This window comes from Salvelinus alpinus, chromosome 25 (assembly GCF_045679555.1).
Source record: "Salvelinus alpinus chromosome 25, SLU_Salpinus.1, whole genome shotgun sequence".
In the NCBI taxonomy this organism is placed as follows: Eukaryota; Metazoa; Chordata; class Actinopteri; order Salmoniformes; family Salmonidae; genus Salvelinus; species Salvelinus alpinus.
In genome coordinates this window covers 47,373,759-47,401,362 of record NC_092110.1, presented here as the reverse complement: position 1 = coordinate 47,401,362, position 27,604 = coordinate 47,373,759, and the positions used below count along the sequence as shown (strand labels likewise).

Sequence of the window (27,604 nt, the reverse complement as noted above, 5' to 3'; positions counted from 1 at the left end):
TACTCTGGCAGAAAGTGCTGAGTGATTACTGCTTTTCGAGGTTCGACTTCGGTTTCAATAACAAGAAAATGGAAACACGAAATGCACTATGGGGGTTGAATGCCGTAACACTGAATAAAACAATGAATTAAAAGTCCCGTGATGGTAGTGACTTCCCAATACTGCTGATCACTTATTAAACCACCAGTTATTCACATTGCTTAACTTTAATCAAATATTTCAGTTGTTGTGTATATTACATTTGTTATATTTGAAAACTATGATTATGTCATTCAGGTCATTTCATCTCCATAGAGCTGCTGTCTGACAAAAATCACTATTTTAGTAGTTGTTCAAAGTAAATAAGGCATACTATTATGACTGCCAACTATCAATCACGTAGATCATGTATTTCCAGGTAGAAATACCTCAAAAAGAAACTGCTCTCTCTGTGTCCCTTCTTGACCGTGCACTCTTCTGTTCCTTACGTAGTGGGCGTAAAACACACAGAGACCGGACAAGTAGCCTCGATTGGATTATGATCATTGTAGTTAACGAGCACGTTTTTCACACTAAACTATGTAGAATATTGGTCTGTTGGAAACTACAACTCCCTACTACAATCGCACAGTTCGGGCATCGATTTATCTCTAGAGAAACTACAACTCCCTACTACATCGCACAGTTCGGGCATTTATAGGATTTATCTCTAGAGAAACTACAACTCCCTACTACATCGCACAGTTCGGGCATTTATAGGATTTATCTCTAGAGAAACTACAACTCCCTACTACATCGCACAGTTCGGGCATTTATAGGATTTATCTCTAGAGAAACTACAACTCCCTACTACATCGCACAGTTCGGGCATTTATAGGATTTATCTCTAGAGAAACTACAACTCCCTACTACATCGCACAGTTCGGGCATTTATAGGATTTATCTCTAGAGAAACTACAACTCCCTACTACATCGCACAGTTCGGGCATCTATAGGATTTATCTCTAGAGAAACTACAACTCCCTACTACATCGCACAGTTCGGCATCTATAGGATTTATCTCTAGAGAAACTACAACTCCCTACTACATCGCACAGTTCGGGCATCTATAGGATTTATCTCTAGAGAAACTACAACTCCCTACTACATCGCACAGTTCTGGCATCTATAGGATTTATCTCTAGAGAAACTACAACTCCCTACTACATCGCACAGTTCTGGCATCTATAGGATTTATCTCTAGAGAAACTACAACTCCCTACTACATCGCAAAGTTCGGGCATCTATAGGATTTATCTCTAGAGAAACTGCAGCGCATTGAGCAAACAGAAGTTTTTTTATACCGAAATGGTATTCAAACTGAACTGAACCGATGTAAGTCAATTAGTTGTTTAAAAAGGAAAAACAATCCGACATTTGGGTTAATCACTCAGCACTACTGGCTGATAACTGCTGGCTTATCCACAGGCCTCCATCCGTGTGTATAGTCACCCCCAGGCAGGCCCGACCCCCAGGCAGGCCCGACCCCCAGGCAGGCCCGACCCCCAGGCAGGCCCGACCCCCAGGCAGGTCCGACCCCCAGGCAGGTCCGACCCCCAGGCAGGCCCGACCCCCAGGCAGGTCTGACCCCCAGGCAGGGAGTTGAGGGACTGCTTCATGAGTTCATGGACCCTCTAGTTGTATCAGTACTGTGCTAATAGTGATAGTAGTAGTAGTACTGGTAGTAGAAGTACTGGTAGTAGTAGTAGTAGTGATAGTAGTAGTAGTGGTAGTAGAAGTACTGGTAGTAGTAGTAGCGGTAGTAGTAGTAAATAGTAGTAGTAGTAGCGGTAGTAGTAGTAGTAGTGATAGTAGTAGTAGTGGTAGTAGTAGTACTGGTAGTAGTAGTAGTGATAGTAGTAGTAGTGGTAGTAGAAGTACTGGTAGTAGTAGTAGCGGTAGTAGTAGTAAATAGTAGTAGTAGTAGCGGTAGTAGTAGTAGTAGCGGTAGTAGTAGTAGTAGTGATAGTAGTAGTAGTGGTAGTAGTAGTACTGGTAGTAGTAGTAGTAGTAGTGATAGTAGTACTGGTAGTATTAGTAGTAGAAGTAGTAGTAGTAGTAGTAGCAGTACTGGTAGTGACAGTAGTAGTAGTACTGGTAGTAATAGTAGTAGTAGTAGTAGTGATAGTAGTACTGGTAGTAATAGTAACGGTAGTAGTAGTAGTAGTAGTAGTAGTGATAGTAGTACTGGTAGTAGTAGTAGTAGTACTGGTAGTAGTGGTAGTAGTAGAACTGGTAGTAGTAGTAGTAGTAGTAGTAGTAGTAGTAGTAGTAGTAGTACTGGTAATGATAGTAGTAGTAGTAGTAGTACTGGTAATGATAGTAGTAGTAGTAGTACTGGTAATGATAGTAATAGAAGTAGTAGTAGTAGCAGTACTGGTAGTGACAGTAGTAGTAGTAGTACTAGTACTAGTACTAGTACTAGTAGTACTAGTAGTAGTAGTAGTAGTAGTAGTAGTAGTAGTAGTAGTAGTAGTAGTAGGTCTTACCCTCAGGCAGGGAGTTGAGGTACTGCTTCATGAGCCCCTGGACCCTCTCCAGGTACAGATGTATCAGTACTGTGCTGGTGGTGAGTGGTAGTAGTAGTAGTACTGGTAGTAGTAGGTCTTACCCTCGGGCAGGGCGTTGAGGTACTGCTTCATGAGCCCCTGGACCCTCTCCAGGTACAGCTGAATGAGGACGTTATGGAACTCAGGTCCCGTGTCCTCCCAGACGTGTATGATGTGTTCCAGGTAGGGGACAGCCAGCTCCTTAAACCCCTCCCTCAGGAAGTTCAGGACCTTGTCTCTGGGAAGGGTCTCTACCTCCGTCAGGTCCTCAGTGAAGATCTGGGACAGAGAGAGACAATATAAATACTGTGCTAATTTTCTGATTTTCAGTCAGAGGGTGTTTAGAAGTTGATGTATTTGTTGATTCCTTTGTCTGATCTCCGAGCGGCTCTCGATTCTGCAGGTTTAAACACGTCACATACGAGTGTGACTCCATCGAGTGCAGGGGTTAGGGGGAAAGGGGCCGATTTTGGAATTGAGGCAGTCTCACCTTCAGTCCGTCTTCAGGACAGATCTTCAACACCCAGGGAGAGAACTCAAAGATGATGCCTAGATTCTCCATCCCTGAGCAGAGGAGAGAGAGAGGAGAGAGAGGAGAGAGAGAGGAGAGTGGGAGAGTTATAGAGCAGTAATGTGTTATTTCTATGGTGTTGTTGTGTTATAAGTGTGTGCATGTGTTCTCTGTCAGTCAAACACTAATCTGTCTGTCTGTAAAGCCTATTGTATGTCTCTCAGTCAGTTCTGGATTGTTTAAAACAGTGTTGACGTGGTGTGAGGAAAAACGCTCACCCAGTCTCTGGAGGTACTGCACAGTCCTCTCATGCCCCTTTAGGGGAGAGTTAGCCTTGGTGGACTGATCCAACAACACCTGTAGGGCTGGGGGAGGAAGAGAGGAGAGTAAGCCTTGGTGGACTGATCCAACAACACCTGTAGGGCTGGGGGAGGAAGAGGGGAGAGTTAGCCTTGGTGGACTGGTCCAACAACACCTGTAGAGCTGGGGGAGGAAGAGAGGAGAGTTAGCCTTGGTGGACTGATCCAACAACACCTGTAGGGCTGGGGGAGGAAGAGGGGAGAGTTAGCCTTGGTGGACTGGTCCAACAACACCTGTAGGGCTGGGGGAGGAAGAGGGGAGAGTTAGCCTTGGTGGACTGATCCAACAACACCTGTAGGGCTGGGGGAGGAAGAGGGGAGAGTTAGCCTTGGTGGACTGATCCAACAACACCTGCAGGGGAGGAAGAGGGGAGAGTTAGCCTTGGTGGACTGGTCCAACAACACCTGTAGGGCTGGGGGAGGAAGAGGGGAGAGTTAGCCTTGGTGGACTGGTCCAACAACACCTGTAGGGCTGGGGGAGGAAGAGGGGAGAGTTAGCCTTGGTGGACTGATCCAACAACACCTGTAGGGCTGGGAGAGGAAGAGGAGAGAGTTAGCCTTGGTGGACTGATCCAACACCTGTAGGGCTGGGAGAGGAAGAGGGGAGAGTTAGCCTTGGTGGACTGATCCAACAACACCTGCAGGGCTGGGAGAGGAAGAGGGGAGAGTTAGCCTTGGTGGACTGGTCCAACAACACCTGTAGGGCTGGGGGAGGAAGAGGGGAGAGTTAGCCTTGGTGGACTGATCCAACAACACCTGCAGGGGAGGAAGAGGGGAGAGTTAGCCTTGGTGGACTGATCCAACAACACCTGTAGGGCTGGGGGAGGAAGAGGGGAGAGTTAGCCTTGGTGGACTGATCCAACAACACCTGCAGGGGAGGAAGAGGGGAGAGTTAGCCTTGGTGGACTGGTCCAACAACACCTGTAGGGCTGGGGGAGGAAGAGGGGAGAGTTAGCCTTGGTGGACTGGTCCAACAACACCTGCAGAGCTGGGGGAGGAAGAGGGGAGAGTTAGCCTTGGTGGACTGATCCAACAACACCTGTAGGGCTGGGGGAGGAAGAGGGGAGAGTTAGCCTTGGTGGACTGGTCCAACAACACCTGTAGAGCTGGGGGAGGAAGAGGGGAGAGTTAGCCTTGGTGGACTGGTCCAACAACACCTGCAGAGCTGGGGGAGGAAGAGGGGAGAGTTAGCCTTGGTGGACTGGTCCAACACCTGTAGGGCTGGGGGAGGAAGAGGGGAGAGTTAGCCTTGGTGGACTGATCCAACAACACCTGTAGAGCTGGGGGAGGAAGAGGGGAGAGTTAGCCTTGGTGGACTGATCCAACAACACCTGTAGGGCTGGGGGAGGAAGAGGGGAGAGTTAGCCTTGGTGGACTGGTCCAACACCTGTAGGGCTGGGGGAGGAAGAGGGGAGAGTTAGCCTTGGTGGACTGATCCAACAACACCTGTAGAGCTGGGGGAGGAAGAGGGGAGAGTTAGCCTTGGTGGACTGATCCAACAACACCTGTAGGGCTGGGGGAGGAAGAGAGGAGAGTTAGCCTTGGTGGACTGGTCCAACAACACCTGTAGGGCTGGGAGAGGAAGAGGGGAGAGTTAGCCTTGGTGGACTGGTCCAAAAACACCTGTAGAGCTGGGGGAGGAAGAGTTAGCCTTGGTGGACTGGTCCAACAACACCTGTAGGGCTGGGAGAGGAAGAGGGGAGAGTTAGCCTTGGTGGACTGGTCCAACAACACCTGTAGAGCTGGGGGAGGAAGAGGGGAGAGTTAGCCTTGGTGGACTGATCCAACACCTGTAGGGCTGGGAGATGGAAACACACACGAGGTGAGTTACAAGACCAGGGGAGGATTGAGGTTACAGTATCATTACGGTCTACTGAGCACTTAGCACAACCACAAGTCCTTGAATATCCAGGTGAACACACTCCCAATGGAGAGACAGAGAGAGAGGCAGAGAGAGAGACAGAGAGAGAGAGAGAGAGAGACAGAGAGAGAGACAGAGAGAGAGACAGAGAGAGAGACAGAGAGAGAGACAGAGAGAGAGACAGAGAGAGAGACAGAGACAGAGAGACAGAGACAGAGAGAGAGAGACAGAGAGAGAGACAGAGAGAGAGACAGAGACAGAGACAGAGACAGAGACAGAGACAGAGAGAGAGAGAGAGAGAGAGAGAGAGAGAGAGAACCTGTCCAACCAAAAACATAGAGACCCGGAAAACCTGAGTCTACGCCTTCACTATGGTGAATCACTAAAACAATACAGAAATACACTACGGAAAAAGAAGGAACAGCACGTCAGAAATCAGCTCAATGTAATTGAAGAATCCATAGACTCTAACCAATTCTGGGAAATTTGGAAAACACTAAACAAACAACAACACGAAGAATTATCTATCCAAAATGGAGATGTATGGGTAAACCACTTCTCCAATCTTTTTGGCTCTATAACAAAGAATAAAGAACAAAAACATATACATGATCAAATACAAATCCTAGAATCAACTATTAAAGACTACCAGAACCCATTGGATTCTCCAATTACCTTGAATGAGTTACAGGACAAAATAAAAACCCTCCAACCCAAAAAGGCCTGTGGTGTTGATGGTATCCTTAATGAAATGATCAAATATACAGACAACAAATTCCAATTGGCTATATTAAAACTCTTTAACATCGTCCTTAGCTCTGGCATCTTCCCCAATATTTGGAACCAAGGACTGATCACCCCAATCCACAAAAGTGGAGACAAATTTGACCCCAATAACTACCGTGGAATATGCGTCAACAGTAACCTTGGGAAAATACTCTGCATTATCATTAACAGCAGACTCGTACATTTCCTCAATGAAAACAATGTACTGAGCAAATGTCAAATTGGCTTTTTACCAAATTACCGTACAACAGACCATGTATTCACCCTACACACCCTAATTGACAACCAAACAAACCAAAACAAAGGCAAAGTCTTCTCATGCTTTGTTGATTTCAAAAAAGCCTTCGACTCAATTTGGCATGAGGGTCTGCTATACAAATTGATGGAAAGTGGTGTTGGGGGTAAAACATACGACATCATAAAATCCATGTACACAAACAACAAGTGTGCGGTTAAAATTGGCAAAAAACACACACATTTCTTCACACAGGGTCGTGGGGTGAGACAGGGATGCAGCTTAAGCCCCACCCTCTTCAACATATATATCAACGAATTGGCGCGGGCACTAGAACAGTCTGCAGCACCCGGTCTCACCCTACTAGAATCCGAAGTCAAATGTCTACTGTTGTCTACTGTTGTCTAAATGTCTACTGTTTGCTGATGATCTGGTGCTTCTGTCACCAACCAAGGAGGGCCTACAGCAGCACCTAGATCTTCTGCACAGATTCTGTCAGACCTGGGCCCTGACAGTAAATCTCAGTAAGACCAAAATAATGGTGTTCCAAAAAAGGTCCAGTCGCCAGGACCACAAATTCCATCTAGACACCGTTGCCCTAGAGCACACAAAAAACTATACATACCTCGGCCTAAACATCAGCACCACAGGTAGCTTCCACAGAGCTGTGAACGATCTGAGAGACAAGGCAAGAAGGGCCTTCTATGCCATCAAAAGGAACATAAATTTCAACATACCAATTAGGATCTGGCTAAAAATACTTGAATCAGTCATAGAGCCCATTGCCCTTTATGGTTGTGAGGTCTGGGGTCCGCTCACCAACCAAGATTTCACAAAATGGGACAAACACCAAATTGAGACTCTGCATGCAGAATTCTGCAAAAATATCCTCCGTGTACAACGTAGAACACCAAATAATGCATGCAGAGCAGAATTAGGCCGATACCCACTAATTATCAAAATCCAGAAAAAAGCCGTTAAATTCTACAACCACCTAAAAGGAAGCGATTCCCAAACCTTCCATAACAAAGCCATCACCTACAGAGAGATGAACCTGGAGAAGTGTCCCCTAAGCAAGCTGGTCCTAGGGCTCTGTTCACAAACACAAACACACCCCACAGAGACCCAGGACAACAGCACAATTAGACCCAACCAAATCATGAGAAAACAAAAAGATAATTACTTGACACATTGGAAAGAATTAACAAAAAAACAGAGCAAACTAGAATGCTATTTGGCCCTAAACAGAGAGTACACAGTGGCAGAATACCTGACCACTGTGACTGACCCAAACTTAAGGAAAGCTTTGACTATGTACAGACTCAGTGAGCATAGCCTTGCTATTGAGAAAGGCCGCCGTAGGCAGACATGGCTCTCAAGAGAAGACAGGCTATGTGCTCACTGCCCACAAAATGAGGTGGAAACTGAGCTGCACTTCCTAACCTCCTGCCCAATGTATGACCATATTAGAGAGACATATTTCCCTCAGATTACACAGATCCACAAAGAATTCGAAAACAAATCCAATTTTGATAAACTCCCATATCTACTGGGTGAAATTCCACAGTGTGCCATCACAGCAGCAAGATTTGTGACCTGTTGCCACAAGAAAAGGGCAACCAGTGAAGAACAAACACCATTGTAAATACAACCCATATTTATGTTTATTTATTTTAACTTGTGTGCTTTAACCATTTGTACATTGTTACAACACTGTATATATATATAATATGACATTTGTCATGTCTTTATTGTTTTGAAACTTCTGTATGTGTAATGTTTACTGTTAATTTTTATTGTGTATTTCACTTTTGTATATTATCTACCTCACTTGCTTTGGCAATGTTAACACATGTTTCCCATGCCAATAAAGCCCCTTGAATTGAATTGAATTGAGAGGCAGAGAGAGAGAGAGAGAGAGAGAGAAACAGAGAGAGAGACGGAGAGAGAGAGAGCACGCGAGAGAGAGAAGCACACAGAAACCTCAGCAGCATTACATCACTACAACAGCTTGTGGCAGACTGATTAAAAACACACTGGCCTGGCCCAGAACCAGCACTAATAGCATAAAGACAGCTATGATCTAAGAGGTATGAGGATGACTGTCCAACCACGGTGTGGGCCAGCCTCCAGTCCTGGGAGACAAACCATGGGGACACCGAGCTTATCTGGGAGGGATCCTTCCTTCAGACAGGACACACCACAGAGAGATCAGAGCTCTGAGAGGGATCCTTCCTTCAGACAGGACACATCACAGAGAGCAGAGCTCTGGGAGGGATCCTTCATTCAGACAGGACACATCACAGAGAGCAGAGCTCTGGGAGGGATCCTTCCTTCAGACAGGACACATCACAGAGAGCAGAGCTCTGGGAGGGATCCTTCCTTCAGACAGGACACATCACAGAGAGCAGAGCTCTGAGAGGGATCCTTCCTTCAGACAGGACACATCACAGAGATCAGAGCTCTGAGAGGGATCCTTCCTTCAGACAGGACACATCACAGAGAGCATAGCTCTGGGAGGGATCCTTCCTTCAGACAGTACACATCACAGAGAGCAGAGCTCTGGGAGGGATCCTTCCTTCAGACAGGACACATCACAGAGAGCAGAGCTCTGAGAGGGATCCTTCCTTCAGACAGGACACATCACAGAGAGCAGAGCTCTGGGAGGGATCCTTCCTTCAGACAGGACACATCACAGAGAGCAGAGCTCTGGGAGGGATCCTTCCTTCAGACAGGACACATCACAGAGAGCAGAGCTCTGGGAGGGATCCTTCCTTCAGACAGGACACATCACAGAGAGCAGAGCTCTGGGAGGGATCCTTCCTTCAGACAGGACACATCACAGAGAGCAGAGCTCTGGGAGGGATCCTTCCTTCAGACAGGACACATCACAGAGAGCAGAGCTCTGAGAGGGATCCTTCCTTCAGACAGGACACATCACAGAGAGCAGAGCTCTGGGAGGGATCCTTCCTTCAGACAGGACACATCACAGAGAGCAGAGCTCTGGGAGGGATCCTTCATTCAGACAGGACACATCACAGAGAGCAGAGCTCTGGGAGGGATCCTTCCTTCAGACAGTCCGTCTTCATGCTCAGAAACAACAGATCCTCTCTGTGTAACACCGTCTTCTACTCTCACTAGCACAGACGTTGTAGATAGCAGCTATTGCGGAAGGTTTTAGCCACAATGATGGGGTTGGTATGTGGTTGTTTTACCGATGCAAGTTGAATGCAGTAATTCTAACTCTGGATAAGAGTGATTACTAAATTACTAAATGACTAATATGTAGTTAGAGTTATTGCTCCACATACCCAGGACTCTGTGACTTATGTCTCGCGTCGATACACGCTGCATTTACACACGAAGCACAATGATTGTCAAGGGAGCTGATCTGATTGGTCAAAAGAACAATTAGTGAGAAGAAGAAGAAGAAGAAAAAAAAGATCAGATTTGAGCTGCCTGTGTAAACGCTGCCATAGTGACAACGCTCATTTCTGTTTCTGATGCGGGCCCTTCTTCTCATAGAGGATGATGAGCTGACGGTGTAAACGTTGCCATAGTGACAACGCTCATTACCTTTGAAGCATGGAGGAGGAGGTGTGATGGTGCTCATTACCTTTGAAACATAGAGGAGGTGGTGTGATGGTGCTCATTACCTTTGAAACATGGAGGAGGAGGTGTGATGGTGCTCATTACCTTTGAAGTATGGTGGAGGTGGTGGTGTGATGGTGCTCATTACCTTTGAAGCATGGAGGAGGAGGTGTGATGGTGCTCATTACCTTTGAAACATGGAGGAGGTGTGATGGTGCTCATTACCTTTGAAGCATGGAGGAGGAGGTGGTGTGATGGTGCTCATTACCTTTCTGATGCAGGCCCTTCTTCTCATAGAGGATGATGAGCTCGCTGTACTTGTGGGCCTTCTTCAGGATGTATTCACTCTCCTCAATGTGACAGTGGTTATTGTCCAGACGCAACAGAGGGGACACCAGGGCCACGTTGGTCTGGAGACAGGAGAGAGACACTAGATTAACAGAGGGGACACCAGGGCCACGTTGGACTGGAGACAGGAGAGAGACACTAGATTAACACAGGGGACACCAGGGCCACGTTGGTCTGGAGAGAGGAGAGAGACACTAGATTAACACAGGGGACACCAGGGCCACGTTGGTCTGGAGACAGGAGAGAGACACTAGATTAACAGAGGGGACACCAGGGCCACGTTGGTCTGGAGACAGACACTAGATTAACACAGGGGACACAAGGGCCACGTTGGTCTGGAGACAGGAGAGAGACACTAGATTAACACAGGGGACACCAGGGCCACGTTGGTCTGGAGAGAGGAGAGAGACACTAGATTAACACAGGGGACACCAGGGCCACGTTGGTCTGGAGACAGGAGAGAGACACTAGATTAACACAGGGGACACCAGGGCCACGTTGGTCTGGAGACAGGAGAGAGACACTAGATTAACACAGGGGACACCAGGGCCACGTTGGTCTGGAGAGAGGAGAGAGACACTAGATTAACACAGGGGACACCAGGGCCACGTTGGTCTGGAGAGAGGAGAGAGACACTAGATTAACACAGGGGACACCAGGGCCACGTTGGTCTGGAGAGAGGAGAGAGACACTAGATTAACACAGGGGACACCAGGGCCACGTTGGTCTGGAGACAGGAGAGAGACACTAGATTAACACAGGGGACACCAGGGCCACATTGGTCTGGAGAGAGGAGACACTAGATTAACACAGGGGACACCAGGGCCACATTGGTCTGGAGAGAGGAGACACTAGATTAACACAGGGGACACCAGGGCCACGTTGATCTGGAGACAGGAGAGAGACACTAGATTAACACAGGGGACACATTGGTCTGGAGACAGGAGAGAGACACTAGATTAACACAGGGGACACCAGGGCCACGTTGATCTGGAGACAGGAGAGAGACACTAGATTAACACAGGGGACACATTGGTCTGGAGACAGGAGAGAGACACTAGATTAACACAGGGGACACCAGGGACACGTTGGTCTGGAGAGGATATAAGGGTAATTCTAAAGTAACAGAATTAAAAAAAAAAAAATCATTTTATAACAAAAACCTTTGATTTAAAAGTTTAACAAATCATACAACTCTATGCACAATGGCTACTTTGAACAATTAAAACAGTAAATAAATATGTTTTTAAATGTCACAGCAGATGCAAAGTTTGGTAACAGAATTAAAGCCAAATCTCCCTCAGTTTTTTCCCAAACTAAACGTTGTATCTGCACAGATCTTCCTGTAAATGTGTTTTTTGGAAAATTGTTAAAAAGTATTTTAGTTTAATTTGGTATACAGCGAAGTTCCGTTACCATGGAATGGGGAGTACGTCTGAGGGATCCATACGTACATTAAGGTAGCATTACAATGGAATGGGGAGTACGTCTGAGGGATCCATACGTACATTAAGGTAGCATTACAATGGAATGGGGAGTACGTCTGAGGGATCCATACGTACATTAAGGTAGCATTACAATGGAATGGGGAGTACGTCTGAGGGATCCATACGTACATTAAGGTAGCATTACAATGGAATGGGGAGTACGTCTGAGGGATCCATACGTACATTAAGGTAGCATTACCATGGAATGGGGAGTACGTCTGAGGGATCCATACGTACATTAAGGTAGCATTACAATGGAATGGGGAGTACGTCTGAGGGATCCATACGTACATTAAGGTAGCATTACCATGGAATGGGGAGTACGTCTGAGGGATCCATACGTACATGCAGGTAGCATTTGAGCAGCGTGGTGTCGATGATCTGCAGGAGTTTCTTTCTGCTCTTGATGGTGGGGGTTCCTTCCATGAGGGGAGACGGCGTGGACGGGTCCGAGTCGTTCAGCTGCTTCACCAGGTGACTGCGTTTCTGGAACACACACACATTTCATTGTACGAGACAGGATAGTCACTTAGTTACACTTATCACTGATTTTCAGAGTCGTAGGTTCCATAGAATCAAAAACATACACAGGTCACCTGACGGGGACAATACACGTCACCTGACGGGGACAATACACGTCACCTAACGGGGACAATACACGTCACCTAGCAGGGACAATACACGTCACCTAGCAGGGACAATACACGTCACCTAGCAGGGACAATACACGTCACCTAGCAGGGACAATACACGTCACCTAACGGGGACAATACGCGTCACCTGGCGGGGACAATACGCGTCACCTAACGGGGACAATACGCGTCACCTGACGGGGACAATACGCGTCACCTGACGGGGACAATACGCGTCACCTGACGGGGACAATACGCGTCACCTGACGGGGACAATACACGTCACCTAACGGGGACAATACGCGTCACCTGACGGGGACAATACGTGTCACCTAACGGGGACAATACGCGTCACCTGACGGGGACAATACGTGTCACCTAACGGGGACAATACACGTCACCTGACGGGGACAATACGTGTCTCCTAACGGGGACAATACACGTCACCTGACGGGGACAATACGTGTCACCTAGCAGGGACAATACGCGTCACCTAACGGGGACAATACGCGTCACCTAGCGGGGACAATACGCGTCACCTAACGGGGACAATACGCGTCACCTAGCGGGGACAATACGCGTCACCTGACGGGGACAATACGCGTCACCTAGCGGGGACAATACGCGTCACCTAACGGGGACAATACGCGTCACCTAACGGGGACAATACGCGTCACCTAGCGGGGACAATACACGTCACCTAACGGGGACAATACGCGTCACCTAACGGGGACAATACGCGTCACCTAACGGGGACAATACGCGTCACCTGACGGGGACAATACGCGTCACCTAGCGGGGACAATACGCGTCACCTAGCGGGGACAATACGCGTCACCTAGCGGGGACAATACGCGTCACCTAGCGGGGACAATACGCGTCACCTAGCGGGGACAATACGCGTCACCTAACGGGGACAATACGCGTCACCTAACGGGGACAATACGCGTCACCTGACGGGGACAATACGCGTCACCTGACGGGGACAATACGCGTCACCTGACGGGGACAATACGCGTCACCTAACGGGGACAATACGCGTCACCTAACGGGGACAATACGCGTCACCTAACGGGGGCAATACGTGTCATCTAGCGGGGACAATACACGTCACCTGACGGGGACAATACGCGTCACCTGACGGGGACAATACGCGTCAGCTAACGGGGACAATACGCGTCACCTGACGGGGACAATACGCGTCACCTGACGGGGACAATACGCGTCACCTAACGGGGACAATACGCGTCACCTAACGGGGACAATACGCGTCACCTAACGGGGACAATACGCGTCACCTGACGGGGACAATACGCGTCACCTAACGGGGACAATACGCGTCACCTAGCGGGGACAATACGCGTCACCTAACGGGGACAATACGCGTCACCTAACGGGGACAATACACGTCACCTAGCAGGGACAATACGCGTCACCTAACGGGGGCAATACGCGTCACCTAACGGGGACAATACGCGTCACCTAACGGGGACAATACACGTCACCTAACGGGGACAATACACGTCACCTAGCAGGGACAATACACGTCACCTAGCGGGGACAATACACGTCACCTAGCAGGGACAATACGCGTCACCTAGCAGGGACAATACGCGTCACCTAACGGGGACAATACGCGTCACCTAACGGGGACAATACGCGTCACCTAACGGGGACAATACGCGTCACCTAACGGGGACAATACGCGTCACCTAACGGGGACAATACGCGTCACCTAACGGGGACAATACGCGTCACCTAGCAGGGACAATACGCGTCACCTAACGGGGACAATACGCGTCACCTAACGGGGACAATACGCGTCACCTAACGGGGACAATACGCGTCACCTAGCAGGGACAATACACGTCACCTGACGGGGACAATACGCGTCACCTAGCAGGGACATAACGCGTCACCTAACGGGGACAATACGCGTCACCTAACGGGGACAATACGCGTCACCTGACGGGGACAATACGCGTCACCTAACGGGGACAATACGCGTCACCTAACGGGGACAATACGCGTCACCTAGCGGGGACAATACGCGTCACCTAACGGGGACAATACGCGTCACCTAACGGGGACAATACGCGTCACCTAGCGGGGACAATACGCGTCACCTAACGGGGGCAATACGCGTCACCTAACGGGGACAATACACGTCACCTAGCGGGGACAATACACGTCACCTAGCGGGGACAATACACGTCACCTAGCGGGGGCAATACACGTCACCTAACGGGGACAATACACGTCACCTAACGGGGGCAATACACGTCACCTAGCAGGGACAATACACGTCACCTAGCGGGGACAATACACGTCACCTAGCGGGGACAATACGCGTCACCTAGCGGGGACAATACGCGTCACCTAGCGGGGACAATACGCGTCACCTAGCAGGGACAATACACGTCACCTAGCAGGGACAATACACGTCACCTAGCGGGGACAATACGCGTCACCTAGCGGGGACAATACGCGTCACCTAGCGGGGACAATACACGTCACCTAGCAGGGACAATACACGTCACCTAACGGGGACAATACGCGTCACCTAGCGGGGACAATACACGTCACCTAACGGGGACAATACGCGTCACCTGACGGGGACAATACGCGTCACCTGACGGGGACAATACGCGTCACCTAGCGGGGACAATACGCGTCACCTAGCGGGGACAATACGCGTCACCTAGCGGGGACAATACGCGTCACCTAGCGGGGACAATACGCGTCACCTAGCGGGGACAATACGCGTCACCTAGCGGGGACAATACGCGTCACCTAACGGGGACAATACGCGTCACCTAGCGGGGACAATACGCGTCACCTAACGGGGACAATACGCGTCACCTGACGGGGACAATACGCGTCACCTGACGGGGACAATACGCGTCACCTGACGGGGACAATACGCGTCACCTGACGGGGACAATACGCGTCACCTAACGGGGACAATACGCGTCACCTAACGGGGACAATACGCGTCACCTAACGGGGGCAATACGTGTCATCTAGCGGGGACAATACACGTCACCTGACGGGGACAATACGCGTCACCTGACGGGGACAATACGCGTCAGCTAACGGGGACAATACGCGTCACCTGACGGGGACAATACGCGTCACCTGACGGGGACAATACGCGTCACCTAACGGGGACAATACGCGTCACCTAACGGGGACAATACGCGTCACCTAACGGGGACAATACGCGTCACCTGACGGGGACAATACGCGTCACCTAACGGGGACAATACGCGTCACCTAGCGGGGACAATACGCGTCACCTAACGGGGACAATACGCGTCACCTAACGGGGACAATACACGTCACCTAGCAGGGACAATACGCGTCACCTAACGGGGGCAATACGCGTCACCTAACGGGGACAATACGCGTCACCTAACGGGGACAATACACGTCACCTAACGGGGACAATACACGTCACCTAGCAGGGACAATACACGTCACCTAGCGGGGACAATACACGTCACCTAGCAGGGACAATACGCGTCACCTAGCAGGGACAATACGCGTCACCTAACGGGGACAATACGCGTCACCTAACGGGGACAATACGCGTCACCTAACGGGGACAATACGCGTCACCTAACGGGGACAATACGCGTCACCTAACGGGGACAATACGCGTCACCTAACGGGGACAATACGCGTCACCTAGCAGGGACAATACGCGTCACCTAACGGGGACAATACGCGTCACCTAACGGGGACAATACGCGTCACCTAACGGGGACAATACGCGTCACCTAGCAGGGACAATACACGTCACCTGACGGGGACAATACGCGTCACCTAGCAGGGACATAACGCGTCACCTAACGGGGACAATACGCGTCACCTAACGGGGACAATACGCGTCACCTGACGGGGACAATACGCGTCACCTAACGGGGACAATACGCGTCACCTAACGGGGACAATACGCGTCACCTAGCGGGGACAATACGCGTCACCTAACGGGGACAATACGCGTCACCTAACGGGGACAATACGCGTCACCTAGCGGGGACAATACGCGTCACCTAACGGGGGCAATACGCGTCACCTAACGGGGACAATACACGTCACCTAGCGGGGACAATACACGTCACCTAGCGGGGACAATACACGTCACCTAGCGGGGGCAATACACGTCACCTAACGGGGACAATACACGTCACCTAACGGGGGCAATACACGTCACCTAGCAGGGACAATACACGTCACCTAGCGGGGACAATACACGTCACCTAGCGGGGACAATACGCGTCACCTAGCGGGGACAATACGCGTCACCTAGCGGGGACAATACGCGTCACCTAGCAGGGACAATACACGTCACCTAGCAGGGACAATACACGTCACCTAGCGGGGACAATACGCGTCACCTAGCGGGGACAATACACGTCACCTAGCAGGGACAATACACGTCACCTAACGGGGACAATACGCGTCACCTGACGGGGACAATACGCGTCACCTAGCGGGGACAATACGTGTCACCTAACGGGGACAATACGCGTCACCTAGCGGGGACAATACGCGTCACCTAACGGGGACAATACGCGTCACCTGACGGGGACAATACGCGTCACCTGACGGGGACAATACGCGTCACCTGACGGGGACAATACGCGTCACCTGACGGGGACAATACGCGTCACCTAACGGGGACAATACGCGTCACCTAACGGGGACAATACGCGTCACCTAACGGGGGCAATACGCGTCACCTGACGGGGACAATACGCGTCACCTAACGGGGACAATACGCGTCACCTAACGGGGACAATACGCGTCACCTGACGGGGACAATACGCGTCACCTAACGGGGACAATACGCGTCACCTAACGGGGACAATACGCGTCACCTAGCGGGGACAATACGCGTCACCTAACGGGGACAATACGCGTCACCTAACGGGGACAATACACGTCACCTAGCAGGGACAATACGCGTCACCTAACGGGGGCAATACGCGTCACCTAACGGGGACAATACGCGTCACCTAACGGGGACAATACGCGTCACCTAACGGGGACAATACGCGTCACCTAACGGGGACAATACGCGTCACCTGACGGGGACAATACGCGTCACCTAACGGGGACAATACGCGTCACCTAACGGGGACAATACGCGTCACCTGACGGGGACAATACGCGTCACCTAACGGGGACAATACGCGTCACCTGACGGGGACAATACGCGTCACCTAACGGGGACAATACGCGTCACCTAACGGGGACAATACGCGTCACCTAACGGGGACAATACGCGTCACCTGACGGGGACAATACGCGTCACCTGACGGGGACAATACGCGTCACCTAACGGGGACAATACGCGTCACCTAACGGGGACAATACGCGTCACCTAGCGGGGACAATACGCGTCACCTAACGGGGACAATACGCGTCACCTAACGGGGACAATACGCTTCACCTAACGGGGACAATACACGTCACCTAGCAGGGACAATACGCGTCATCTAACGGGGGCAATACGCGTCACCTAACGGGGACAATACACGTAATCTAACGGGGACAATACACGTCACCTAGCAGGGACAATACGCGTCACCTAACGGGGACAATACGCGTCACCTAGCAGGGACAATACGCGTCACCTAACGGGGACAATACGCGTCACCTAACGGGGACAATACGCGTCACCTAACGGGGACAATACGCGTCACCTAACGGGGACAATACACGTCACCTAGCAGGGACAATACGCGTCACCTAACGGGGGCAATACGCGTCACCTAACGGGGACAATACGCGTCACCTAGCACGGGGGCAATACGCGTCACCTAACGGGGACAATACGCGTCACCTAGCAGGGACAATACACGTCACCTAACGGGGGCAATACACGTCACCTAGCGGGGACAATACACGTCACCTAGCGGGGACAATACACGTCACCTAGCGGGGACAATACACGTCACCTAGCGGGGACAATACACGTCACCTAGCGGGGGCAATACACGTCACCTAACGGGGGCAATACACGTCACCTAACGGGGGCAATACACGTCACCTAGCAGGGACAATACACGCCACCTAGCGGGGACAATACGCGTCACCTAGCGGGGACAATACGCGTCACCTAGCGGGGACAATACGCGTCACCTAGCAGGGACAATACACGTCACCTAGCAGGGACAATACACGTCACCTAACGGGGACAATACGCGTCACCTAACGGGGACAATACGCGTCACCTAACGGGGACAATACACGTCACCTAGCGGGGACAATACACGTCACCTAACGGGGACAATACGTGTCATCTAGCGGGGACAATACACGTAATCTAACGGGGACAATACGCGTCACCTGACGGGGACAATACACGTCACCTGACGGGGACAATACGCGTCACCTGACGGGGACAATACGCGTCACCTGACGGGGACAATACGCGTCACCTGACGGGGACAATACGCGTCACCTAACGGGGACAATACGCGTCACCTAACGGGGACAATACGCGTCACCTAACGGGGACAATACGCGTCACCTAGCAGGGACAATACGCGTCACCTAGCAGGGACAATACACGTCACCTAACGGGGACAATACGCGTCACCTAGCGGGGACAATACGCGTCACCTAGCGGGGACAATACGCGTCACCTAACGGGGACAATACACGTCACCTAACGGGGACAATACGCGTCACCTAACGGGGACAATACACGTCACCTAGCAGGGACAATACGCGTCACCTAGCAGGGACAATACACGTCACCTAGCAGGGACAATACACGTCACCTAGCGGGGACAATACGCGTCACCTAGCGGGGACAATACATGCATATGGACCATTAGGAGTGAGTACTACACGCTGGTCTACACCCCCCCCACCCACCTGTGTCAGGTAGTCTATAAGTGCAAGGTGAGCCTTCTCCAGTTCTGCTCCAGACAGACTGGGCAGGGGGTTGGGGTAGTGCAGCTGTTTACGGTAGTCAGCGGGGAGCAGGTCGGGATACAGACCAATCACATGGGTGGGATCTGTTGGAAGAAGGTACAGCGTCACCCTCTGTTCCCTGTACACTGCTGTTGACCAGAGGCTTTATATAGTACAACATTCACTTTAAATGGTATTACACACACAGTACTGCTGTATACAACATAATGTAGGGGAAAGGGTGTCCTATGGACCCTGGTCTAAAGTAGTGCACTACAAAGAGAATAGGGTGTCATTAGAGACCTGTTCAGGTAGTTAATAGACAGCGTAGTTAATAGACAGACCTGACCAGGTAGTTAATGGACAGACCTGACCAGGTAGTTAACGGACAGACCTGACCAGGTAGTTAACGGACAGACCTGACCAGGTAGTTAACGGACAGACCTGACCAGGTAGTTAACGGACAGACCTGACCAGGTAGTTAACGGACAGACCTGATCAGGTAGTTAACGGACAGACCTGATCAGGTAGTTAACGGACAGACCTGACCAGGTAGTTAACGGACAGACCTGACCAGGTAGTTAACGGACAGACCTGACCAGGTAGTTAACGGACAGACCTGACCAGGTAGTTAACGGACAGACCTGACCAGGTAGTTAACGGACAGACCTGATCAGGTAGTTAACGGACAGACCTGATCAGGTAGTTAACGGACAGACCTGTTCAGGTAGTTAACGGACAGACCTGATCAGGTAGTTAACGGACAGACCTGACCAGGTAGTTAACGGACAGACCTGATCAGGTAGTTAACGGACAGACCTGTTCAGGTAGTTAACGGACAGACCTGACCAGGTAGTTAACGGACAGACCTGATCAGGTAGTTAACGGACAGACCTGATCAGGTAGTTAACGGACAGACCTGATCAGGTAGTTAACGGACAGCCAGAAGCTCACCTGTGCCAAGCTTAGCGAACACCTGCATGGAGTCATCGAACCTCTTCTGACAGAACAGGTTGAAGGCATAGAGATTCTGGATGTGGTGAATCTGCTGTCTCTTGTCTCCTTCCACATCATCCTTCATCTTCTGGGGGAGAGGGGGATGGAGGAGGGGAAAGATGGAGAGATGTGGAGGGGAGAGGGATGGAAAGAGAGGAGAGATGGATGGAGAGAGAGGGATGGAGGAGGGGAAAGAGGGAGAGATGGGGAGGGGAGAAGAATAAGAGGGATAGAGGAGGGGAAAGAGGGAGAGATGGGGAGGGGAGAAGAATAAGAGGGATGGGTAGGGAGGAGAGAGGGATGGAGAGAGAGGAGAGATGGATGGAGAGAGGGGGATGGAGGAGGGGAAAGATGGAGAGATGGGGAGGGGAGAAGAATAAGAGGGATAGAGGAGGGGAAAGAGGGAGAGATGTGGAGGGGAGAGGGATGGAGAGAGAGGAGAGATGGATGGAGAGAGAGGGATGGAGGAGGGGAAAGATGGAGAGATGGGGAGGGGAGAAGAATAAGAGGGATAGAGGAGGGGAAAGAGGGATAGAGAGAGAGGCATATAGGGATGTAGTAAGTCACACCATGACAGGTCAGTATCATATCTCTGTCCCACCGCTAACCCTCTGGCCTATATCATATCTCTGTCCCACCGCTAACCCTCTGGCCTATATCATATCTCTGTCCCACCGCTAACCCTCTGGCCTGTATCATATCTCTGTCCCACCGCTAACCCTCTGGCCTATATCATATCTCTGTCCCACCGCTAACCCTCTGGCCTGTATCATATCTCTGTCCCACCGCTAACCCTCTGGCCTATATCATATCTCTGTCCCACCGCTAACCCTCTGGCCTATATCATATCTCTGTCCCACTGCTAACCCTCTGGCCTGTATCATATCTCTGTCCCACCGCTAACCCTCTGGCCTATATCATATCTCTGTCCCACCGCTAACCCTCTGGCCTATATCATATCTCTGTCCCACTGCTAACTCTCTGGCCTATATCATATCTCTGTCCCACCGCTAACCCTCTGGCCTATATCATATCTCTGTCCCACCGCTAACTATTGTTCAATGAACCATAATTAATGAACATGCACCTGTGGAACAGTCGTGAAGACACTAACAGCTTACAGACGGTAGGCAATTAAGGTCACAGTTATGAAAACTTAGGACACTAAAGAGGCCTTTTTACTGACTCTGAAAAACACCAAAAGAAAGATGCCCAGGGTCTCTGCTGCAAGGAGGCATGAGGACTGCAGATGTGGCCAGGGCAATAAGTTGCAATGTCCGTACTGTGAGACGCCTAAGACAGCGCTACAGGGAGACAGGACAGACAGCTGATCGTCCTCGCAGTGGCAGACCACGTGTAACAACACCTGCACAGGATCGGTACATCCGAACATCACACCTGCGGGACAGGTACAGGATGGCAACAACAACTGCCCGAGTTACACCAGGAATGCACAATCCCTCCATCAGTGCCTGTCCTCAATAGGCTGAGAGAGGCTGGACTGAGGGCTTGTAGACCTGTTGTAAGGCAGGTCCTCACCAGACATCACCGGCAACAACGTTGCCTATGGGCACAAACCCACCGTCGCTGGACCAGATAGGACTGGCAAAAAGTGCTCTTCACTGACGAGTTGCGGTTTTGTCTCACCAGGGGTGATGGTCAGATTCGCGTTTATCGTCAAAGGAATGAGCGTTACACCGAGGCCTGTACTCTGGAGCGGGATCTATTTGGAGGTGGAGGGTCCGTCATGGTCTGGGGCGGTGTGTCACAGCATCATCGGACTGAGCTTGTTGTCATTGCAGGCAATCTCAATGCTGTGTGTTACAGGGAAGACAAGGCCCTGTTCTCAAAGCTAATTATCAAGAATATAACAATGATGTCATTTACAAGAACTTTAATGATGATGTGTAAACCAGATTCATTTCCACTGTGGGTCAGAGGAGCACAATGGAAATAACTTTATAGTAGTAGTAGTAGTGGTATTAGTAGTGGCAGTAGTAGTGGTGGTGGTATTAGTAGTAATAGTAGTAGTAGTAGTAGTAGTGGTATTAGTAGTGGCAGTAGTAGTGGTGTTGGTATTAGTAGTAATAGTAGTAGTAGTAGTGGTATTAGTAGTGGCAGTAGTAGTGGTGTTGGTATTAGTAGTAATAGTAGTAGTAGTAGTGGTAGTAGTATTAGTAGTGGCAGTAGTAGTGGTGTTGGTATTAGTAGTAATAGTAGTAGAAGTAGTAGTAGTGGTATTAGTAGTGGCAGTAGTAGTGGTGTTGGTATTAGTAGTAATAGTAGTAGTAGTAGTAGTAGTGGTATTAGTAGTGGCAGTAGTAGTGGTGTTGGTATTAGTAGTAATAGTAGTAGTAGTAGTGGTAGTAGTATTAGTAGTGGCAGTAGTAGTGGTGTTGGTATTAGTAGTAGTAGTAGTGGTAGTAGTATTAGTAGTGGCAGTAGTAGTGGTGGTGGTATTAGTAGTAATAGTAGTAGTAGTATTAGTAGTGGCAGTAGTAGTGGTGGTGGTATTAGTAGTAATAGTAGTAGTAGTAGTAGTAGTAGTGGCAGTAGTAGTGGTGTTGGTATTAGTAGTAATAGTAGTAGTAGTAGTAGTAGTGGTAGTAGTAATAGTAGTATTAGTTGTAATAGTAGAAGTAGTGGTATTAGTAGTAAAAGTAGTAGTAGAAGTAGTGGTATTAGTAGTAGTAGTAGTAGTATTAATAGTAATAGTATTAATAGTAGTAGTAGTAGTAGTAGTAGTAGCAGTAGTGGGATTAGTAGTGGTAGTAGTGGTAGTAGTAGTAGTGGTATTAGTCATATTAGTAGTAGAAGCATTAGTCATAGTAGTATTAGTAGTAGTATTAGTGATAGTAGTAGTAGCGGTACTAGTAGTAGTATTAGTGATAGTAGTAGTAGTAGTACCAGTAGTATTATTATTGATAGTAGTAGTAACGGTACTAGTAGTATTATTTGTGATAGTAGTATTAGTAGTAGTAGTAGTAGTAGTATTAGTGATAGCAGTAGTAGTATTATTGGTGATAGTAGTAGTACTAGTAGTAGCATTAGTGATAGTAGTAGTAGTAGTAATAGTGATAGTAGTAGTGGTAGTAGTAGTAGTACTAGTAGTATTATTAGTGATAGTACTAGTAGTACTAGTAGTATTATTAGTGATAGTAGTAGTAGTAGTATTATTATTAGTGATAGTAGTAGTAGTAGTGATGGCATAATCACTCACCGCCAGTTGCAGGGCCAGTTCAAACTGCTTGTCCTGTAGTAACTGTCTGATCTGACTGGCGATGGACACAGGCACCAGACGCCACACAAAATGGTTGCTGGCAACGTACACTATATTAGGCCTGGGACAGACAGAGAGGAGGGAACAACAAGAGAAGGGAGAGATTGTTTTTTATTACGAGTGTGTGATGGTTGACAAAAAAAATCTATATCAAAAACATGGGATGGATGATTCAGGAAAGCTATAAAATAACGACATCTGATCTGCGTAACATCTGGTCTGTGTAACATCTGGTCTGCGTAGCATCTGATCTGCTTAGAATCTGGTCTGCGTAACATCGGGTCTGCGTAACATCGGGTCTGCGTAACATCTGGTCTGCGTAACATCGGATCTGCGTAACATCGGGTCTGCGTAACATCTGATCTGCTTAGAATCTGGTCTGTGTAACATCTGGTCTGCGTAACATCTGATCTGCTTAGAATCTGATCTGCGTAACATCTGGTCTGCGTAACATCGGGTCTGCGTAACATCGGGTCTGCGTAACATCGGGTCTGCGTAGCATCGGGTCTGCGTAACATCTGGTCTGCGTAGCATCTGGTCTGCGTAACATCTGGTCTGCGTAACATCTGGTCTGCGTAACATCGGATCTGCGTAACATCGGATCTGCGTAGCATCTGGTCTGCTTAGCATCTGGTCTGCTTAGCATCTGGTCTGCGTAACATCTGGTCTGCGTAGCATCTGGTCTGCTTAGCATCTGGTCTGCTTAGCATCTGGTCTGCGTAACATCGGATCTGCGTAACATCTGGTCTGCTTAGCATCTGGTCTGCGTAACATCTGGTCTGCGTAGCATCTGGTCTGCTTAGCATCTGATCTGCTTAGAATCTGATCTGCTTAGAATCTGATCTGCGTAACATCTGGTCTGCGTAACATCGGGTCTGCGTAACATCGGGTCTGCGTAACATCGGGTCTGCGTAGCATCGGGTCTGCGTAACATCTGGTCTGCGTAGCATCTGGTCTGCTTAGCATCTGATCTGCTTAGCATCTGGTCTGCGTAACATCGGATCTGCGTAACATCGGGTCTGCGTAACATCTGGTCTGCGTAACATCTGGTCTGCGTAGCATCTGGTCTGCGTAGCATCTGGTCTGCGTAACATCGGATCTGCGTAACATCGGATCTGCGTAACATCGGGTCTGCGTAACATCGGGTCTGCGTAACATCGGATCTGCGTAACATCGGGTCTGCGTAACATCTGGTCTGCGTAGCATCTGGTCTGCGTAACATCGGATCTGCGTAACATCTGGTCTGCGTAACATCTGGTCTGCGTAACATCTGGTCTGCTTAGCATCTGATCTGCTTAGCATCTGGTCTGGGTAACATCTGATCCGCGTAACATCGGGTCCGCGTAACATCTGGTCCGCGTAACATCTGGTCCGCGTAACATCTGATCCGCGTAACATCGGATCTGCGTAACATCGGATCCGCGTAACATCGGATCCGCGTAACATCGGATCCGCGTAACATCTGGTCTGCGTAACATCTGGTCTGCGTAACATCTGGTCTGCGTAACATCTGGTCTGCGTAACATCTGATCTGCGTAACATCGGATCTGCGTAGCATCTGATCTGCGTAACATCTGATCTGCGTAACATCGGATCTGCGTAACATCGGATCTGCGTAACATCTGGTCTGCGTAGCATCTGATCTGCGTAGCATCTGATCTGCGTAACATCGGATCTGCGTAACATCGGATCTGCGTAGCATCTGATCTGCGTAGCATCGGATCTGCGTAGCATCGGATCTGCGTAACATCGGATCTGCGTAACATCTGATCTGCGTAACATCTGATCTGCGTAACATCTGATCTGCGTAACATCGGATCTGCGTATCATCGGATCTGCGTAACATCGGATCTGCGTAACATCTGATCTGCGTAACATCTGATCTGCGTAACATCTGATCTGCGTAACATCTGATCTGCGTAACATCGGATCTGCGTAACATCGGATCTGCGTAGCATCGGATCTGCGTAACATCTGGTCTGCGTAACATCGGATCTGCGTAACATCGGATCTGCGTAACATCGGATCTGCGTAACATCGGATCTGCGTAACATCGGATCTGCGTAACATCTGGTCTGCGTAACATCGGATCTGCGTAACATCGGATCTGCGTAACATCGGATCTGCGTATCATCGGATCTGCGTAACATCGGATCTGCGTAACATCTGATCTGCGTAACATCTGATCTGCGTAACATCTGGTCTGCGTAACATCGGATCTGCGTATCATCGGATCTGCGTAACATCTGATCTGCGTAACATCTGATCTGCGTAACATCTGATCTGCGTAACATCTGATCTGCGTAACATCTGATCTGCGTAACATCTGATCTGCGTAACATCTGATCTGCGTAACATCTGATCTGCGTAACATCTGATCTGCGTAACATCTGATCTGCGTAACATCTGATCTGCGTAACATCTGATCTGCGTAGCAGTGGTTTCCAGTACAGTTGGTTGGATTCCAATACATTCATCTTATTTCCCTCCTTCAGAAAACAAAAGGTACATATAAAAGGTACACAATAAATATCCTCTCACCCAGCTGAGGTGATGAATCGCGGTCTCTGTAGCTCCACACTCTGGACCAGCAGTCTGGGTTCAAAGGTCCTGATCTCCACATAGCGGGGCAGGACAGCTATGATGTAGGGGGGCTGGTGTTCTGAGGAGAGAAGCAGCATTACATCACTACAACAGCTTGTGGCAGACTGATTAAAAACACACACTGGCCTGGCACAGAACCAGAGAGAGAGAGAGAGAAAAGCTATGACGTAGGGGGGCTGGTGTTTTCTTAAGACAGAGAGACAGAAGAATCTAACTGAAGAATCCATAGAATCTAACTACTTCTGGGGAAATTGGAACGTACTAAATAAACAACAACACGAAGAGTTATCTATCCAAAATAGAGATGTATGGGTAAACCACTTCTTCAATCTTATTGGCCCTATAACAAAGAACAAACAGCAAAAACATTTACATGATCAATTACAAATCTTAGAATCAGCTATTAAAGACTACCAGAACCCACTGGATTCTCCAATTACATTGAATGAACTACAGGACAAAATACACAACCCTTAAACCTAAAAAGTCCCGTGGTATTGAAGGTATCCTCAATGAAATTATAAAATATACAGACCACACATTCCAATTGGCTACAAATTCCATTTGGCTATACTTAAACTCTTTAACATCATCCTTAGCTCTGGCATCTTCCCCAATATTTGGAACCAAGGACTGATCACCCCAATCCACAAAAGCGGAGACAAATTTGACCCTAATAACTACCGTGGGATATGCGTCAACAGCAACCTTGGGAAAATCCTCTGCGTCATCATTAACAGCAGACTTCTACATTTCCCCAGTGAAAACAATGTACTGAGCAAATGTCAAATTGGCTTTTTACCAAATTACCATATGACCTTAAATGTCTTACGATCTGAAATGGTCCACCCACACAGACAGTGTGGTAAAGAAGGCGCAACAGCGCCTCTTCAACCTCAGGAAGCTGAAGAAATGAGTCTTGGCCCCTAAGACCCTCACAAACTTTTAGATGCACAATTGAGAGCATCCGGTCAGGCTGTATCACCGCCTGGTACGGCAACTGCACCGCCCACAACCGCAATGCTCTCCAGAGGGTGGTGCGGTCTGCACAACGCATCACCGGGGGCAAACTACCTGCCCTCCAGGACACCTACAGCACCTGATGTCACAGGAAGGCCAAAAAGATCATCAAGGACAACAACCACCCGAGCCACTGCCTGTTCACCCCGCTATCATCCAGAAGGCGAGGTCAGTACAGGTGCATCAAAGCTGGGACCGAGAGACTGAAAAACAGCTTCTATCTCAAGGCCATCACCGTTAAAAAATCATCACTACCTGGTTACTCAAACCTGCACCTTAGAGGCTGCTGCCCTATATACATAGACATGGAATCACTGGCCACTTTAATAATGGAACACTAGTCACTTTAATAATGGTTACATACTGCTTTACTCATCTCATATGTACACTGCTC

The 27,604-nt window shown here is 49.3% G+C and overlaps 1 protein-coding gene across 2 annotated transcripts in view; it reads right to left on the bottom strand.

Moving 5' to 3' along the window:
* The window catches only part of LOC139554049 (vam6/Vps39-like protein), a 75,087-nt gene that overhangs the window by 23,069 nt on the left and 24,414 nt on the right, over positions 1 to 27,604 (bottom strand). The window contains exons 9-17 of one of the 2 annotated variants that reach the window (XM_071366964.1): positions 26,128 to 26,248; positions 23,527 to 23,647; positions 20,265 to 20,394; positions 19,272 to 19,414; positions 12,091 to 12,231; positions 10,179 to 10,320; positions 3,357 to 3,443; positions 3,058 to 3,131; positions 2,630 to 2,846 (exon numbers count right to left, since the gene is read on the bottom strand). In XM_071366964.1, coding sequence (XP_071223065.1) covers positions 2,630 to 2,846; positions 3,058 to 3,131; positions 3,357 to 3,443; positions 10,179 to 10,320; positions 12,091 to 12,231; positions 19,272 to 19,414; positions 20,265 to 20,394; positions 23,527 to 23,647; positions 26,128 to 26,248 — 1,176 coding nt within the window. The remainder of the gene's footprint in view (positions 1 to 2,629; positions 2,847 to 3,057; positions 3,132 to 3,356; positions 3,444 to 10,178; positions 10,321 to 12,090; positions 12,232 to 19,271; positions 19,415 to 20,264; positions 20,395 to 23,526; positions 23,648 to 26,127; positions 26,249 to 27,604) is intronic. The other variant, XM_071366965.1, reaches the window with a different exon arrangement.